Source organism: Tyto alba, unplaced genomic scaffold (assembly GCF_018691265.1).
Source record: "Tyto alba isolate M040663 unplaced genomic scaffold, T.alba_DEE_v4.0 Super-Scaffold_33, whole genome shotgun sequence".
In the NCBI taxonomy this organism is placed as follows: Eukaryota; Metazoa; Chordata; class Aves; order Strigiformes; family Tytonidae; genus Tyto; species Tyto alba.
In genome coordinates this window covers 8,117,798-8,136,912 of record NW_024881308.1, presented here as the reverse complement: position 1 = coordinate 8,136,912, position 19,115 = coordinate 8,117,798, and the positions used below count along the sequence as shown (strand labels likewise).

Genomic DNA, 19,115 nt, shown 5'->3' with positions numbered 1-19,115 from the left:
TACCCGGCTTCTAAGACAGTATGTAAATCTAAACTACAGTTTAAAGCAAGCATTGCAGCTCCATCTTCACTGTCACCCCAGTTTAACTTGAGTAGTTCAGTATATTCTAGTGGAGGATGGGTGCTCTGGATTGTAAGTTTTAGAAAGCATGAAGAGAGATGTGGGTGCAGTAGTTTAAACAGCTGTAATCTGTGTCTAACTTGCTTACATATATTAGCAGTAATGCTCAGATGAGTGGGTGATGAGACAGTTCAGGAAGCTAAGGTGGCTGTAAGGGAATTACTTGATTTTTGTGTGGTTAGCATTTGGCTGAGTTACCTCAGCTAGCTGTAATCAGTCTGCAATTGCCTAATTGCATAAGGAGTAATGCTGATATAAGGCAGAGAGGATAGAAATGTGCAGCCAGAGACTGAGTGCAGAGGGGGGTTTTGTTGGTGTAACTGCCTGTGGAATCACACCCTTATATCCATCTTGTATTGCTGCTTTAATATCTAGGCTGGAGAAAACCACAGAACAGCTTTCAGTGTCAATAGACTGAAACAGGAAGATGCGCTCCTTCCAGGTCAGGGAAGAGTGATTCTCCAGAGTACGTGGAGCAGGCAACTCTACTACCAGAGAAGGAAGAGTTGCAGTCTTGCTTTTCCTCCTGTCTCTGCTTTATTCACCATCTGTAGTGCATTTAAACACAGTTCCTTAACTTTGTGCCTGACTCAAATAAAAATAAAAAAGGTTTTAATAAAGGATCCTGTATTTAGGTGGTAGTTGATGGAACATCCAGAATTCTTTTCTTCGTCTCTTCACTGTACAAAAAGGCTGAAACAAACTTTCTAGAAAAAATGTTGCCTCTATAAGCTTTCAGAGTAATTTATGTAACCACTTATGCCTAAAAAGCTTTTATATGTATTGTATTTTCTATGGGAGTGACCAACACTTTTAAACTCAGATGTCTAAATGCAATTTTGTATGTGCGTTTTGCCTTTAAGTTGGCTAATGCAGTTGTGCTTAGGGATGCAAATTGGATGTGCTTTTTCTCTGAACAGTCAGCTATTTAGGCAAAGTAACTGTGTGAAAATACATCCACAAATAGAGCCTATTTACAATCCAGGACCTCACACTTTATTTTGTATAAGTAAAATTGGTTACTGTTTTAATACAAAACTGAGTTAAAACAGGCATTTATTTAATTGGCAGAACTTGAAAGTCCAGCCTTATTTATGTAGGGAATTCCAAGCATCTGAATAGATGCACCACAAGTCACTGGCAATCTGAGACTGTTGCTTTTATTAAATTCTGGGGTGTTTTTCCACTCTAAATATTTTATTACAAATAAAAGCCCTGCTATGTGTGAGCACTCAGTAACTGGCAATCAGTTGGGCTCACAGATGCAGTTAGGACCCTTGCAAAAGGCTAAATTCAGTCCAGTGTGTAAACGTGGTGGATGAAGTGTTAAATAAGCTATTTGCTTTGGCCCAGCATGGACCTGGGCTTTGGCAGCATACTTAGAGGTTTGTTCTTCGGGCTGGTAGAGATGGGTCATCAGGGAAAGTAGAGCCAGCAGTGTCTGAGGTGACTGCCGATGGACTTGGATGGGGGGCTGTTGCATTGACAGATAGGATGAATGGCAGGAGCATCGGCTCCAAAGGGAACTCCTTGTGTGAATTTCTTGGCTAGACAGTAGGTGCTACTATTCAGCCTCTAATGAAAAGACAGCTGAAGGGAAAATATTTGAGAAGAGAAAATGGCAGCTTGAATGAATGGACTGCTAAATGCACCAGTCAGTGCACTGGCACGTAGGCGGTGTGGTCAGTGTCCTTTTCTTAGCAGGGACAATTCCTGTGGCTGGATGGGGCTGGTGGGCAAAGCTGTATCTAATCCTAGATCCAGGTCTGCAGATATGCAGTACTTGCATTAAAAATAGTTATTTCAATTTTCAGAGCATTGTCCTGTTGATAAGGCCCTAAAGCTTAATGATTCTTTTTGCAAGGCAAGGGAGAAACCTGTGGCGTTATTGAGAAAAGGGCAGGTTGCAGAAGCCAAAGCTGGATTGATGTGCTTCATGTCTCCCAGCAATGTAATTTGGTTGGCTTCAGATGAAGGAAGCTCAAATTTTAACTGTTTTTCATTTAAAAACACTAGAATACTTTGAAAAAAGTATTTTGATCACAAAGCCACTTGTAGTAAAATTAAAATTTTACTAATTCATTTTTTTTCCTCCATCCACTTGCACCTCTGTAAAGAAAGAGCAAATGGATACAAAAGCTACATTTTTAGCTTTGCTCTAGAATGTACATAAATTAGAAATACAACTGCCAGCTCATTTTCAACACTACCCTCCTAACACAGCACAAAACATTCGACCCATCAGTTCTAAATAGCTGCAAGTGAAAATGACCTTTTCATATAGCCTATAGTTAAGTCAGTCCCGTCCATCCTCATACGTACCCAGGCAGTACTAGTATGTCCTCGCAAACATTCAAAACAAGTCAGAGGCCATGGGAATGCTGGGGAGGGCAGTCTGCTTGCTGGAGCCAGGCAGTTCAGGGTCTGCTAGCAAGCTTCACTCTCTCTCAACTTCCCCTTTATGTTTAAAATATAATGGTCTAATTCTTCGTTCTGATTCAGAGGAAGCTGGGGTTTAAGACTGTGTGTGATATGATTGTGTTCTGCAAGAACATGTGTGCAGAGAAGAAATGCCACAATGAGAGGGAGCTTTTCTTTAGTCTGTCACAACAAAATAAATATACGTGAAGGGGAACTATGAAACCCAGCTTCTTGGCTGGCTTGAGGCAGTATGACAGGCTATATTTTTAGACTGTGCTCTTGTCTAGCTCTTTGACCTGGCAAAATGGCATAGTTTTCCACTTGTCTGAGAAGGAATAGGACAGGTTACTGTTGAGTATTGGATGCAGTGAAGAATTTAGGTCTGGCTAGGCACCCCAGACTAGTGCTTTTTTGAATAGCCCAAATGCTTTAGGTCTGCAAAACTGGGCAGGAGCTCTGACATGAATAAGGCTTCTGAGGTGCTCTGTGGACAGAGACTGGCTCCAGACCACTCTGCAGTGTGCTTGTGCCTCTCTGTAGAGGTTAGGGGAGTAGTGCTGTTTGTGAAAGAGAAGAAAAAAAAAAAAACAACAAAACCCAAGGCCTGTAAATGACATTGTCTTCCTTCAGGGAGCTTTCTGGTTTGGTTAAAATTTTGTCATCATGTTTCATAATTAATTGAGGATTTTTTCCTGCCTGTTTGTCCTGTTCGGTCTTTGCTTACTAATTTATTCCGATATAGGAAAGGTGGCTGGAAAACACTGTGTGCCATCACCATGAACATCTGCAGTCAGATGTTGCACACTTATAAACAGTGCAGACGTTTTTAGATTGGGCTTAATTAGGAAAGCTAGCTCAGATCAGCTACTGTACCTTCAGCAAGCAGCTTTTCATCAGCTAAACTGTTTGTTCCTGCTCAGGGCTAGTGATGAAAAATGTGCTTGTGAGGTTAATTTTTCTAATTCCTCTTTGAAACCAACATGTGAAAGATGCTCTTTCTTTTTTTCCTCTTTCTGTGTGTGTAAATAATTGCAAATCCATCAAGGCAGATTTTGCAAGGTGCAGCTGTGTGTGCAACCCATCTCTCTCTGTATTCAAGCATAATCAGTGGTTGTGTGTGAGCACCAATTTAGGGTAAAGCACATGAAAAGTGGCAGCTCTGAAGCTGTGTTCCTTTTCTGTGGTAGGAAGTATAAATGCATTGTGTTTCTTTCAAAAAAAAAAAAACAAAACCAAACAAACAAAAAAAAAACCAAACCAACTCTAATTTAAGAGCTTTTTTGACTGGTTAGATTTAGTCAAGTGTTGAAGTATTTCCTGCCATGTTGCCTGGGAATACCTCTCCTGAGGTGTAATCATGGTGTCGCTGAAAGGAGACAAAACTCCCTGGGTTTTTGTTTGTTTTGTTGGGTTTTTTTTTTGTTTGTTTGTGGGGTTTTGTTGTTGTTTTTGTAGAGTTTTGTTGTTGTTGTTGTTTGCTGTTGTTTAAATCAAGGTTGAGTGGAAAAGCCTGAGTGCTTGGGTAGAGAAAGTGCATTAAGTGCTGGGTAGTTTTTGCAAACTTATTCCTTGAACTAACTTAGAGATTGATGGTCTGATCAGACACCAGGGACCTTTCATTCTTATTACAGCATTATTTAGCAAATTATGAAATTATAATACAAATATTTACTATGTAGTCAAAGTATAGGGGTGGGTATCTCCTGTAAACAGATACTTTCTTTTCTCAGAAGACATATGGTGTGGCCTAACCAGCAGTTTGTATATAGACAACAAAAATTGAAGACTAAGCTTTTCTTTCATTGACTTCAGGGGGGGATGATGTGTCACATTGCTTTGTGCCCTTTGTGTGGGGAAGATGAAAATTCAGATCAGTGTCCTTCTTGAGATTAATTTTCCTTTCCTGTAGAAGGTTAATCTTTTAGCTCACAAATAAACATAGCCTAACTGTGGGTTATATGATATGGGAGAATTCATAGCAGGGAGAGCTTGACATGCTGTTTGCTTCTTGAAAGCAGCCTAAGCTGCATGAACCACACATTATCTGGTGTGCTTCTGTAGGAGGAGGAGAGTGCCAATACATGAACATCAGCCCATCCTGCCTTTAACAGAAAAGGCTTGGTATAGTTGGAATTCCCTCCTTTTTCCCTCTCCTCCTCCCCCTTCACCTTCTGGGATTCTATTCCTTTTCACCAAATTGCATATTTTTTCCATGCATTTGAAGTTCTTGGAAACTTTTCACAGGCTACAGAGAAACAGCCACTCTTCTTAGGCTGCAGTGGTGAGAATCCCAGAATTTCACAGCCTTTTGTGGAGCTTGTACTGCCTCCACGAAAGCTGCATTCCCCATTGTCACACCACAGGCACTTAAGCAGATTTCTCCCAGCAGGAAACTTCAAGCTCCAAAGGCCAGGAATGCCAATGCTTGTGTGCTGCACCAGAGCCCCACTTGCTGGTTATGAAGGAGGAAAAGTTCCATAAGAATTTACAGCCCCAGCCAGGGTGCCCTTACAGACACTGCTGATTGTGAGGAGCCTGAGGGGAACTGACTGTGGTTGCTGCACAGGCAGATAACAGAATAGTCTCCTGAACTAGAAGTAACTTTGGAATTTAAGTCCCTTGACCTATGACTACACCTGTGTCTCTAGTATACCTTCATGGAGATTCTCAAATGCAGTTACTACTACTTGGTGCCTGAAATCTGGTGGCCAGTATGCCTGAACTCAGGAAATCAGGACAGTTTACAGGGGTTTCTAGTAGCTGCTGACAATTGCAGTACTAGTTTTCTGGATAAGGCACCTACAGATTTCACTACTTCCCATCTTACCTCAGCTATGAAGGCTGATTAGTAGGAAACTTGTGAGTGTATAAACAGATCCGATGCAAGTACTTCTGAGGACCTCTCTAAGGGGAAATGCCTATTTTTGACGTTTAGATTGGTTCTTTTGTAGCTCTGAATTTTATCAGCTGAAAAGGTACAGTTCTGTTCAGTGAGCTTGCACACTTGGGCCCTTTTAAGAATCAAGCACAAATATGTATGCATTATATATGCATTTGAGAGTTTGATTTGATAGACAACCTGGTAGAAACCCAGTATGTGTAAGTCACTTCATGTAATACTGTTTGTTCAGCATGTCAGCCACATATATACACATGAATTGAGGTCAGATAGACATCTTCTTGAGAAGATACCTGTAGAAACAATCTCAATATTTATATCCACAGTCTGACGCTAAACTGGCTTATGAGATTCTAAGTACATATCAGTTGGGCATAGACAAAGTGATCCTAATGAAACAGGATCCTGAGATTTTGTTACGTGTTTGCAATGTAGATCAAGTTTGTGGGTCACCTGAGATCATAGTACTTGGGCCCAGTGTAGATTCACAACATAATTTAGAACAAGTGTCAGTGAACCTGATGTCAGTAAGCTGAACTGGTGCGCTTCAGTTAGCTCAGAGATTCAATCTAAGCTTGAAAATGGATATTACTCAATATCATCACATAAACTCAGTTGAAAGACTGTAAAGCCCAGGCTGTCAGGTGGGTCTACTCACATGCAAATCAGTAAAGTTATGTGAATTTACACCCCTGCACATATTGGCAGTTCTGTTTGCCTGACCAGTCACTTGAAGTAAAATTGTTAACTTTGTGGCTCTAAAATGACCAGCTCATTACACATACTCAGACACTGAGTATGCGAGACAAGATTCAACATTTTTGAAGCTTTTATTTATTCTCTATCATCTTTACCTGCTGAGGGGATAACACTAGTGAAGTCCTAGCTGAAGTTGCAACTAATGTAAAACATTCCATGGACTTTAATGATAATATATTTAATTGTAAAGGTTTTCTTTGTTCGGTTATTTAGTGTGTAATGTATTAAGACACCATCACTGGAAAGAGAAAGAGTTGAAAATGGCAAGAATAATCCTTCTGAAATCGAAGTTCTTTACCTTAGACTGGAATCTTGAAATATTAAGTGAAGAAATTCTCATTGTTTGCTACAATTACTTTCAACGTCTGGACTTTACTGTTTTGGGGGACCACTTGATGTTTCTAGTCACTCTGATGTTTCTGCCTCCCTCTTGAAAAAGGAGTAGCTGTGTAGAGCCTGAAACCCGATTAAACATTCCCTGATACTGATAGAATCTTAGTAGTTGGAGACATGGCTAATCGAGAAGTGGTTGCAGTCTGCAGGCTTCTCTCAGTTATGGACATAATGAGTGTAAGTAATATGGGCCAAATCCTGAAGTATTTATATGTTGTTTACTGGGCCCTTACTCCTGAAGCAAACGTGTTAAAGTAACATAAAGGCTAAGCAGACACAAACTTGTCAGGATTTATTCCTCTACATAAGAGGAATGAAGTAAAACACACTATTCAAACCAACTGCATCCCGAAAGCATTTTGAAGAGTTCCGTGGTGCAGTAAGATGATCAAAATCATCTTATGATTGTAGAACAGGGAGAATATTCCAAAGGCTTTGAGAGAATTAGGCGCATAACTTTCTTAAGATCCTATGAAAATCCAAACAAATACATTTTCTGTTGATATTAAAAATGGGCTGGAGTCTTACACGCTAGATATTCACAGAAGGGCATGCTTTAACTGTGGGTCTACAAAGGAGAAGAGGGTTTTTCTAAAATCTACAATAATGGGAACATTCAAAGTGATTTAGGGGTAGTGTTGGAGAGGAGGGAGAGTGTGAAGAAGAGTCGAGAGAGACAGGGTACAGGAGATATGAAGAAATTAGTCGAAATGAGTCCTGAAGGAGTTCAAAGGTGAAAAATGTAGCTTTTATTGCACCCTGAAATTAATTGGGAACTTCTGATCTTCGGATCAGCCTGAGGATGCAAACAGTGACTGAGGGGAGGAGGGGATAGCAGAGGTCATGGCAATGGTAGAGAAGAAACAATGGACCCCTCTGCAGCACCAGCCTCTCTTTCACTTCACAAAAAGTTTTTTGTAATTCAAATGAAAACAAACCGTCCTTAAGAAAGGGATATCTCTTTGGAGTGAGAAACACTGCAACATACTTCACTCTCCACTTCCCTTTGGTTTCACCTTCCTTCACCAGTCAATGCATGAATTAATTTGGTCTGACTTTTTTGTTGTTGCAGAATTCCGTTTTAAATATCAGTACACTGGAAATACAAATATAGTCTGGGATCTTTTTGGAGCTTTATTGTAAATTAGTTTTTCTGGGAAGTGCTGCTCGATCAATTCACTTATGATCAGTCTCAGAATACTACTGTGCTGAGAATGTCTGTGCACGTTAATTTTGCATGTGTCAACTTGCAGTGTCCCCATGTTTGTAGCATCCGTGCTGAGAGACACAGTCACTGGTTCACTTTTGGAAACAATTCAGTAACACTTATTTCCCTGGAACTTGGTATTTGCAGATGCTGTGAAACTGGTACAGACAAGGAGGGTGGTCTAATCTAAACTCCTCACCCAGGGGATTTCTAGAGGGTAATTCAGCCTTTCTTTTTAAACATCACTCCTAGAGTGCAGTGACTCATCCTCTGAAGTTGCCTGTTCATTGCTTTTTGTTGTAGAGGGAATCTGTATCACTAACTTAGGGTAGGGTCCAACTTTTAGGTGAGTGCAATTAGATGAGGTGAATCCTAGCCACAGTGATTTGTTAGCAGAAAACCATTTTGTGGTGGAGCCATGTAAAGAGAGTTGAAGTAAAAAGCAATTGGAATGTCTGATTCCCTCAAGCACCACTGAAAATCCCAGTGCTCTGCAGTGCCAGTATTTTGCAACTGTTTTTCATTAACTTTGATGTTACAGACAGTATAAGACTCAATGGCAAGACAGATGTAAGATAAATCAGCCAAGTGTGGTCATAACTGCATGAGCCTTAAAATGCAGGATTGGTTAAGGACAAATCAGTTTGATTTTTGGAAATATCTTGGGCATATAGCTTACGTAAGCAGTGGCTACTTCTCTTATGCAGTATACAAAGAAATAATCCAGTTTGTTTATTTAAGCATTTTATTCATACATACACTTACATAATTTTAAACAGCTGAGTTTCTGAATGCTTCACCATATTTCATTTGGTATTTATTAGGATTCATTGTATGTCAGACTAAGAAGTGGGGAAGAGGTTTCTAATTGCCATGATCAGTGCTTAGTGTTTATTAAATTGACAGTATCAGCGGAAGTTTTGTAATATATATAGATGCATTTATTGCTTATTTGTCTATATAATTATAAAAAAAAATCTGTTGAAAGTATGCTTCAGATAACAAGATCTCTCCCCTGTGATACATCTGGATTTTGCACCTGAAGCCTGCATTTGTTTTCTGATGGTCTTTGCAGTTTCACCAGAGATGGAGTCTACTCTTGCAAATGATCATGCAGTCTTCTGTGGGACAGATGATTCATGCTGTAACATCCATGCTTTTGCATGTGTGAAATGATTGTTATTCTAAATGACAACACTGGAATGAAAAAAAATCTAATTAAAACAAGGAAGTGCGGGTGTGTGGGTTGGAGTTGGGTCACATGAGCAAGATATTGTCCCCAGACATATGGGAGTAATAGTTCTGAAGACGAAGATCTTCATATTTGCTTTCAAAAGTAGTGAAATGCGTATCATAGAGCATAGGTGATCAGTATAAGTTCACCTCATTTCATGTCTAACATAGCCCAAGATTATGCAAGGGCTGTAACCTTTGGAAATGTCATTTTAAAAACTGTACAGTAGAGTCTATTTGACCTTCTGCTTAACAGTAGTAGGCAATGATGCAAGTTTACAGCTCAGCCAGCCTGAACTGTTTGTAGAGAATGTGTTTGATATTCCATTATGTCCATGACTTCTATTTTTTTTCTTTAAATCATCTTGGTTAGCTAATAGTTTAGTAGACCTTCAGGGGATAGAGAAAAAAAATAAATATGTACCAATAAGCTTTGAGGCTTTAAAGCCAATTTGATACACAGGAAGCCTGAAATTAGGGCAATAAAAGATATTTCTGATGTTATTTCCTCTTACTAAACACCTCTGCCTATCAGGCAAGTCCCTGTTCAGCTGTTTGCTGATGAATTAATTTGACTGTAGATGTGAGCTACTTTTTGCAGAGTTGCTCTCTCTCACAGCTGTATCTCTTAAGAGGGTCTAGAGAAAAATGTTCTTCATAGGTGAAATACTCTATTCAGGAATTTTAGTATAATGCTCTCATCTGATGCTTAAGTTCTTTCTTCTTCTTCCAGACACTGATAATTTAAAATGTGTTTTTATAGAAAACTTAATAAAGCAGCCAGTAATCGAGCAATGAGTGGATATGGGATTGCCAGTTTACAGTGTAAGAGTTATGGTAATATACTCTTCAACAGCAGTAGAGTTGCTCCATTTTACAGGTGTGATGCTGTTGGTGTCAATGGAGTTGCTTCTGATTTCCAGTATTCTAACTGAAATTTCACAACTGAAAAACCTGAATCAGGCCCAGTATTCTACATGTGTATGCTGGCTTTTGTCCAGGAAGGTAGATGTTCAAAACCCAATAGTCTGAATTTACACAAGAATAACTTAATCAGTCTTTAAAATTAAGCTGTTTCTAGGATGGAAGTCAGTAGATCTTGTTTAACAGTGCAGTGTACTGCAGACCACTCCAGGAACAATGGAGCTGATGTGGGTTTACCTCCAGCTGAAGTGACTTGATTCCCAGTTGGTTGGTAACCCAATGCTGTGCTAGCATTCAGTGAGAGATCTGAATTCGAGTATTCACAACGTGCTTAAAGGGAAATGCTGAAAGAAGTAGTTTTTGATAGAAATGCACACTTAGTTGTTATGGAGGGGAGGAAAAAAGTTGTGATGGGATTTATTTTGTGTGAATAGTCCTGGGCAGTCATTGTTACATTATTTTAAGATTATCTATTGCATTGTCTTTCAGACTTCAGTGCAGGTGGGAACTGCAGTTCACATGTAGGATGCAGGATATTTATTTCCTGTCATTTATGTAGAGCTTTAGCATTTACACTGCATATCTGATAGAAAGCAAAAGAACATGATCAGGATGGCAATGTTCGAAGCTAACAATTGAGTAACATGAGCAAGGATGCACCTGCTCTTAAAACACAAACTTCAGCAAATGTTCGTTTGAAATCATCAAACTATTTCAGTAGAGCTGTGTTCCCACAGGACTTTCAAGCTGCTTTGTTAAAGAGAATGGAGTTTGTTGGTATCTTGCTTGTACTGCAATGGAAGAAAAGGCTTATCTAACAGCCACATTTAGTGGCAACACATTCAAGTGGTGAAAAAAAAAAAAAATTAAAAATATACTTGCAAGTTCTTGTTCAAATCTCTGACAAGTTTTACTCTGTATTGTCAGAGACAGATTAATGCATAGCCCCTATGCTGTAAATGCAAGCTGAAGATGCTCATAATGGTCAAATGATGAAATTTGACCCTGTCACCTCTTCATTTTTGACTGTGAGCACATTTTCTTGGAGTCAAAATGTTTGCACTTGCAAGAAGCTTTAAACAATTGATTGCACAAGTGTAAAGCAATTTACTAATTTTAACATGGAAAATACTAGGCTCATCTAGATCCCTGCGTTGTTCTGAATCAGTCCTGATCACCGACAAGTTTAATAAAATGGTCTCACTTGTCCCTTAGGAGCAATATGACATTTCAGTCACCTCTTCAGAAAACAGGTTTCACAGGATTGTGCTCTCAGATACTGCTCTTTCTGGATATGGTAGCCAGTTGCCTCATTGTTTGTCTGTTTCTGTTCTCCCTTTCGTTTCCCTCAGGGTTATGCACAGTTTGCCTGCTTTGCTGTTTAATCAGAAATCTCTTGCTATTTCTGAACGTTTGAGGAAGTATCTGCCTTAGACATGAATTTTGAAAAGGGGCATGAGCAAACTCTCACTGCCTCATCCCCGGTATTTGCCCTGTGTTATTTATGCTACATAGAAGACAGTAAACTCTAGTTTTCCCTACAGTAGTAAGACTACAAGTTGTAGTAAGACTACAACTCAAAAGTTCAACAAGGGCCATTTGAAAAGCATTTGAGAGAAATCCCAGTTGTTTCAGTCTGTTTCATGTAAGAAAACTCACAATTAGCAGATTCTTTCATTAAAGCATGCTCTGTGCTTTTGTGGTTCAGAGGTGCAGCAAAGACGCTCAAAGCAGCAAGTTGCATTGTAACAGTAGACTATAAGGTTAGTGAACTGAAGAACAAAACACCTTCATGAAAAAGAGGTCATTAAAAAGTACTTAGTGAAATGAACTTTAATACCTTGGTTGCATTCTAGATTTGCAATGTGTTTGTATTAGTATTTATTGGAAGGAACTTACCCAACATGACATGGTGCAGAAAGGAAGCATTTCACTCTGCTGGTTGTAATTTGTCATAGATTTGCTTGAATCCTGCAAGGCATTTGTACTGTAAGACAAACTATAAACCGTGTTTATGCATGACATGAGGAGCATCAGTCGTGGCCTGCTGAGTTTGGAAGCAGCAGACCTCTAGGGCAACAAGTCACGGTGCACAAATAAATATTACGTTGATGCAGCAGTAGAATTTTAAACAAAAACAAATCCTCTGTGGGCTGTTTTCCTAATGATTAGCGCATAGGCATGGAAGATGAGACCTTCAGAGACCTTTATCAGGAGAATGAAGATTTATCAGTGTGGTTTCCCATTTTTTCCTTACATTGTGCTGTGACCTGTTTTTCTTCTGGGCCCATGGATTCTACCGGTCCTTCTCAGCAATTCTGTTGTGCAAGCAGTAGCCCACCATGCAGCTGGGGTAGCTCAGAGGCTTGGCCCAGTGTGAGCACAGCAGAATGCTACAAGTGGCAAGAGCGCAAATGCAGCATCTGTGGGGAATAAGAAGAAAAGTTGTAAAGTTTTTGTGAAATCTTTAACCTTCTGTAAGTCCTGACCAGTATACAACAAGCAGGTAGAAGGGAACAGAGTCTACTTTTGTTGCCTGATCATCTCTTTCTAGCTCTTCACCAATGCCTTAGTGGCCCAATATGTGATTGTTGTTTCAGTATAGTGTGTATCATAAGCTGCTGTTATTCCCTGAATCCCTGTTAGTCTGTAAGTGTGGGAAACCAACAGCACACCACAGTAGAGAGTTCTACTTTTGTTTGTGGCAGAAATGTGATCGTGATTGTACTGCTGTGTCCCAGGAATGATTTTCAGAGTCCCCAAATCCTAGGAATGTTTTTCAAGAGCACCCAAGAAAACTGACCCCTGTGCTTCCACATATCCCTGGGGGATAGTGAATTCATTTTTGCAGAGATTGGAAGTGTTGCAGAGCAAGAGGGTTGTAGTTAGGGGTGCCTGAAAGTTCCTTATGGAAAATGTCAAGGACTAGACCCCTTGAATTCATATCTGAGTTGTGTAGAGTGTGAAGAGGTTGTAGCAGCCAGAGAGAGCATTTGCTTACTTTTTAGTAGTAACTTTTTAGGTGACCAGAAAAGCCTTTACCCCCTCAACTACTTTCTCTTTAATTATGGTTTGGAATATAAATAAGATACAGTGATAGCAAGTTTTCTGATATTCACCACCACCCCCTTCTCTCTTTTTTTTTCACCACCTTTGTCACATCCTGGCCCAAATATCTGCTTGACATTCCAGATAAATAATAGGTCTAATGAAAAATCATACCACTCCCTGTAGCTATATTTCCCAAAGAGAGTTGCATTCTACTTTGTCTAATGGGTTTTAGAGTCTGTGTCACCACGTGAATAGAGGGATGGTGTTGATACAGATGAACTTAGAGCCTAGTAAAACTGGTAGCACAAAAAATGACTTGAGAGATTTTGAAAACACTGACCTGAATGTCTGAACAACATCTCTGGGAAAAGGGCTGCTTTTTCCAAGCTAGAAGTGGTTTGGAAGGAAAGTGGTGTTGTCATGTGAACAGGGCACGCAACATTAGCTCTCTGAGCTGCTGTTTAATAGCTTGTGTTTATCATGCTTTTTAATTTGAATGACTGTGTTGCAAAAGATTCTGTTTGCACTTGAGAAAGTATTGAAAACTGGGGAACAAATAGTTCTGCATCCACTAAGTTTTGATATTTTTTGGGGGGGGATTGTATTTTGGAAAGTAGACTCAATTTTTAGAACCAAAATATCTTGTAACTGTCTTGTTTTATTATTACTGGAGAGGCTGCTGGTCATGCACATTAAGACAAACCAGAGGCTGTAGGATTCTTGAAAAACTGTCTACAAAGTTGACTGCCTCTTTCCCTCTTACGTCTTTCATCCTTTCTACTCTGCTTCTATGCCTTTCTCATTTTTTGTTTCATTTTTTTTCTTTCCTTTTTTCCCTTTCTCACACTCACATTAAGTGATCTCTTCAGACAAGCATCACAGAAAAGCTGTTTTGTCGATTAACACAGACTCTGCTTTTTTTACTGACTAGCCTATAACAGCTAATGTGATTTGCACTTCTGTTTACCAACCTTCTATTATTAGACCCACCATACTGGGACTAATATGCAGGTAACTATTAGTCACCAGTGGAGCTGCTAATGGTGTAGATTATTTAATCATTCCAATTGGATTTGTCGTCTACAGAGATGTGATTAAAGCAAGGAAAAGTCACTACCTGCCTTATCTTTTGAGAATGAGTGACTTTAATATGATGTGCTACCTCATATAAATCAGATGCCTGATGATTAGCGCTCAGATATCACACCCAACACTGAAGTGGGAGGGCTACAGCTATTCCTGTCAATCCTCCTGCCATTAGTCATCATGCTGAACACTTCATCTCAGACAGTTCCCTGACTGTTTCCAAGGTGCTGGGCAGTACGATAACATTGCAGCAGTTCCTGGCCAGATTATTGGCAAGGTGGACTGGCTGGTTCTTATAAAATACTACTTCTGCTGCTGGCACATGTCCTGTCCCTCTAATGCAGGAATCTGTTCTTCAGACTCCTTAGTGCACACAACCTGCTCCAAGTTCTCTGTATCTGTCTGGAATCTAGACAGGATCTCCTTCCTGTTTAGCAATACAGGAGGAGCAACGTGGCTGTCGTCCTTGAAATTTGTTCAAAAGCAGGTTGATAATCCAGGGCCGAAAACAAATGTTGGGTCTGTGTGCCTCTAATCAATCTCTTTTTTTATTGGTGCCTGTCCTGTAAAATGTGAATGTCTGACAAGTGACAGAGAGCCCTGGCTAAGCAGAAACAGAGATGTACCCCTTTTAATTCTGGAAGTCAGACACAGGGACATGCTTGCTGTCTTTCAACCAAAATACCAGAGAAGAAGGCACTCCATAAACTCTTAAGTTTGGTTTTATTGCTTCTTACTAGGTTCTAAACTTCTGCCAATCCCAAAAGGGAAGAAGAAAAAGCTGAGTGTGCATCAGCTGACATGGGCATTACTCAGGAATAGTTCAACTTTTAAAAGCCTTTTATTTTCAAGCTGTAACAAAGCTGCTTTGTACCGTAAATACAAAGAAATGACCCGCTTCCCCTCTCTGTCTTAGGTAGGTAAGAAAAGTTCCTTTCTTCCTTGTTCACAGCACTCCCCAGGGCTCACCACTTCTTTTTGTAGGAGGCAAGTTAGAAACCACTAACAAGAACAGAGAGGAAAGCCCTCTACCCTTCTGTGCATGGGTCACGTAGTTTATCATAGGAGATTCTGTCCTTGCTGCCTTCCCTTCAGTCTCACCTGCAGGTATTTGCATTTCTTTCTGCTGATGCCTGTTGAAAGAAATTCCTTGCTCCCAGTTCAGAAGTGCCCTTTAGCCTGTAGTTGCTAAAACAGTGGAGATTTGAGGTAGAAATGCCATGCAGTGTGCTTTGCTAAGCCTTCCCACTGAATCAAATATGTTGTGGGTATGTTCAGTGAAAACGCAAGTAGGTCCAGACTTCGAGTAGCTAGAGTTATGTTTTGAAGGCTGATGTTTGGATCACCGTCCATTTCTATCTGGCCTGGAGCTTTTTGTCGATTTGCTTGTTAAAGCCAAAGTTGTGCAGAGCTGATGGAAGGGGAAACCTGGCCTAGGTGAAAAGTTCCAGCATTGTTTTGTATGTTTGTAACCAAATGAAATGCAGTGAAGAGGATAATATGTCCCAAGCATTGTCTGGTGATTTCTGTTTCCCTTCCCCATGTATTGAGTCTGTTGAACTTGTCCATAACCCTAGCTTATAGCTCTGACATGCCTCAGCTCCAGCATCATGAATGTCCTTTTGTCATTCTTCACAGTCCTTTTTGCTCACGTTCCTCTTGATGTGTATCAGGCATGCTGTTTCAAGAAGTCAAAACAGCTTCATCTTAGAGGGGAAACAATCAAAGAAAAAACAGACCCTCTCTGTAGTCTATTGGTAGTAACAGATAATCAAGTCTAAAGATTTCAACAGAGGAAAGATATTTATTGCCAGGCAAAGCTCAACAACATTGTGGGAAATGTCTTTTGTGTTGACCTGAATGTAGCCCTGAGTCTAAGAACTTTGGTGGTGACTTGGTAAATGTTTACCAAGGTAAACAGCCACACTGTGTTGATGAGAACCTAGAGGATACAAAAGAGTGAAATCAAACTGTATCAAGCCATTTGAACATAATCTTTCTTATCTCTGCAGGCATTTCTTCACCGGATCCGCCAGAATGCTGTGGACAAAGCTGAGAAGTACATAACGGAGGAGAATGTTAAGGTATTTCTTCTATCTTCCTCATTTTCTTGGCAGGGGAAATGATATGTAAGGAAAGGCTAGATTCAGGGATGTGAATATCAAATATCCTTATGTCATATTGATGCTTATTATTAAACTGGTTTCCTAAGGAAAACAGGCTCATGTTGACAGTTTATCTGTCAGTCTGTTTGCCCATTTGTATAGCTGTCATCTTCCAGCAATTTTTCATCCCACCAGCTAATTTCAGTAAAATTTGACAAGTGTTGTGTTGTCAGAGATACTAACTTTTGGCAAGATTTGTGAAATGGTGGGCAGAGGACAGAGAGGGCTTTTCAGTGTCTTTGAGAGGAAAGACAGGGAATTCAAAGCCCTTGACTGTTCTTGCCAGTATTCACTCTAGACAATTTGTATCTGCTGTCTTCTACAAATCTCAAAATGATAGATCTTATGTAAAGGAGACAGGAATATTCTTTTGTGTTCTAGTGGGAAGGAATTCGGGTTCATGTGGGAGGACTAAGTAACATGAGACAATTGTATGAGGAGGTTCTGGAAGAGGTAAGGGACATAGAACACAGAGCTGTGAGGTACTGGCTTCTCTGGTGCCTATGGTTACAGGAGACCTTGTTTGTTGTTTTCATAAATACAAGCAACGCTTTCTTACAGTCATTTGGCTTTAAAATGCTCCTTATACACATATGCATGTAAAACCAAAACCTTCTTTGTACACATATGCAAGTAAAACCTGATGATCAGTGGGACAGAGTGCAGTTTGTTTGCCTTTAGAGGCTTACTTATTGGGCTTGCATTTGATCCTGGAGCTCCTAAATCAGCGGAAACTTTAAACTTGGAGTGGGACACAGCCATAATAGGTATATCACACCAGCCAGTGCTCCTGCAGCTGGCATGTGTTTCCCCAAGGCTGGTTCCTCCATTTATAGTGTGGTTCCTCACATACTAGTATTACCTGAATGTGTAGAGATCCTAGCAGGGCTCTAGCCCCCATTTTTGCTATTAATTTTACATGCTAGCAATATTGTAGTATTGACTGACTGGCATCAGAAGGGGCTGGTAGAAATACATCTTGGCACCTTTGTGGAGGTAAGACTCTTGCTGTCTTCAAATTTGGAAGTCCCCACTCCCCAAGAACACACCATCTAGAGTCTGAAGTAAGTTTGGGGATGGCTGAAGAAAAAGCTTACAAGTGATTAATGACAGTAGATCTCGTGTGCGGAGAAGTGTGCAAAAAGTAAGCTCTGCACAAGAAATAACAGTAACACAACTATTTGCCAATTTGATGAACAGCTGCAGGTGTTGATGAAAGTTATTATTCTATGATTATTCATGTATCATCAAAACAAATATTAATGATGACTGTCACATAATCAGATGTAATGCCCACAAAGCCTGTGCAGAGGAATCCATATTTTCTTTGCTGATTTAAATGTATTTGTATTTGAAGATTCATCACACTCCTCTGGGGAAGGACCATTTCATTTTTGTGTCATTCTTGAAGTGCCTGAGGGATCTTTCTGAGGCCACTGTGACACATGATTTATTCTTATTATTACAATACCTAGGCCTATTAATGGGGAAATTGAATCACAAAGGCACAGTTTTTGTGATCAGAGTCAATATTATCTTTTCCTCCCACTCCCCCTCTCCCCCTACCCAAATAATTTAATTGTCTTTCCTGCAAGTGAAAGATGTTAATTCATTCTTTCCCTCTACTTTCTCCCTTCTTGCTGGTAGAGGCAGGATCAGCAAGGTGGTGTTGGGATTTCTGATAACTCTGCCTGCTAATACTATGTATCTTGAGTCACCAGAGAGCTGTGAAGTGTCTGGCAGCAGCAAAGACGGTAGCAGAGACTGGATAAATGGTTTGGCAGCTTATGTAAGGAGAAGCCTGTCTTTTTCCTCTCTTCATGCAGCAGACATTTCTAGAGGAAAATACAGGGTATTCTGGCAGTCACTTACCTCTGAACAAAAGGAGAAAGTGCTTTTTAGGATAATTTGGGTTATTGCTTCCAGTATTATTTTTGCAGGTTTCTCCTACAGCTGGTGCTAAGCACTGGAGATTTCAGTAATCTTTGGCCACTGTATCCCATTCCAGAAAGGCCACATTGAGTCCTGTGCCAGGCCCAAGTTTTATAAGTACTTCAGTGACTAACAGCTGTAGCAACATCATTAAAAAAAAATGTTTTTAGTTTATTTGCTGCCTCATGTGGGAATAGCACTATTGATATGTTAGTATTATGCTACATTGACAGCAAGGCAGTGATGTCACTTTACTGATAGAGTAGATTGAAGGCAGTACAACATGAGGGCACATGCAAGTTGCCAGACATAGATCCTCACATGAGGCTTATAAATGGTAACTGTGTATTAGATACAGAAGCAAATGCAGTTAAGGTCTCTCTGCTGCCTTGATTTTCAAGTAACTCTTCTTATCTGCAAATTTGGCTGCAAGCAGAGCTCTGCTGACCACCACGGAATTCATTAGATTACACAGATATTCCTTGGATCAAAAAATACCCCCTGAAGACTGCTCCTGAAAGATAAAATCATCCCTGACAGATGTTTTCCTCTTCCTTGTTAATCCCTTTTTGGCACAGCTTCTGGCAAAGCCATGCAGACAGAGGCTGCCGTGTCATCACATCAGTTTCAGCCATGTGACAGAACCGTCATATACTCTGCTTGAATTAGCATGGGAAGTTTTCTGGAAGCAATCAATGGTCCTAGCTCCCTGTCCTTTATTTTGGTTCAGAGCCCATCAGTGCACGTTCAGCGTGTTGGAATCTTTTAGTTTATCAGAGCTAGAAGGGAGCAATGAGGCACGAGTATGCGTTAATGATGGTGCATACTACCATATCTCAGTATTCCTGAACTGAGAGTGGAGCAAAGACAGGGAAGATGCAACATGCTGTGCTCTGCACATGCAGCCAGCTTGCAGGAGGAGTTT

At 40.2% G+C, this 19,115-nt stretch overlaps 1 protein-coding gene across 2 annotated transcripts in view; it reads left to right on the top strand.

Annotated features, from left to right (window-relative positions):
* PREX1 (phosphatidylinositol-3,4,5-trisphosphate dependent Rac exchange factor 1) overlaps positions 1-19,115 on the top strand; it is a 168,806-nt gene that overhangs the window by 52,383 nt on the left and 97,308 nt on the right. For both annotated transcript variants that reach the window (XM_032993589.2, XM_032993588.2), the window contains exon 2: positions 16,106-16,177. In XM_032993589.2, the coding sequence (XP_032849480.2) occupies positions 16,106-16,177 (72 nt within the window). The remainder of the gene's footprint in view (positions 1-16,105; positions 16,178-19,115) is intronic.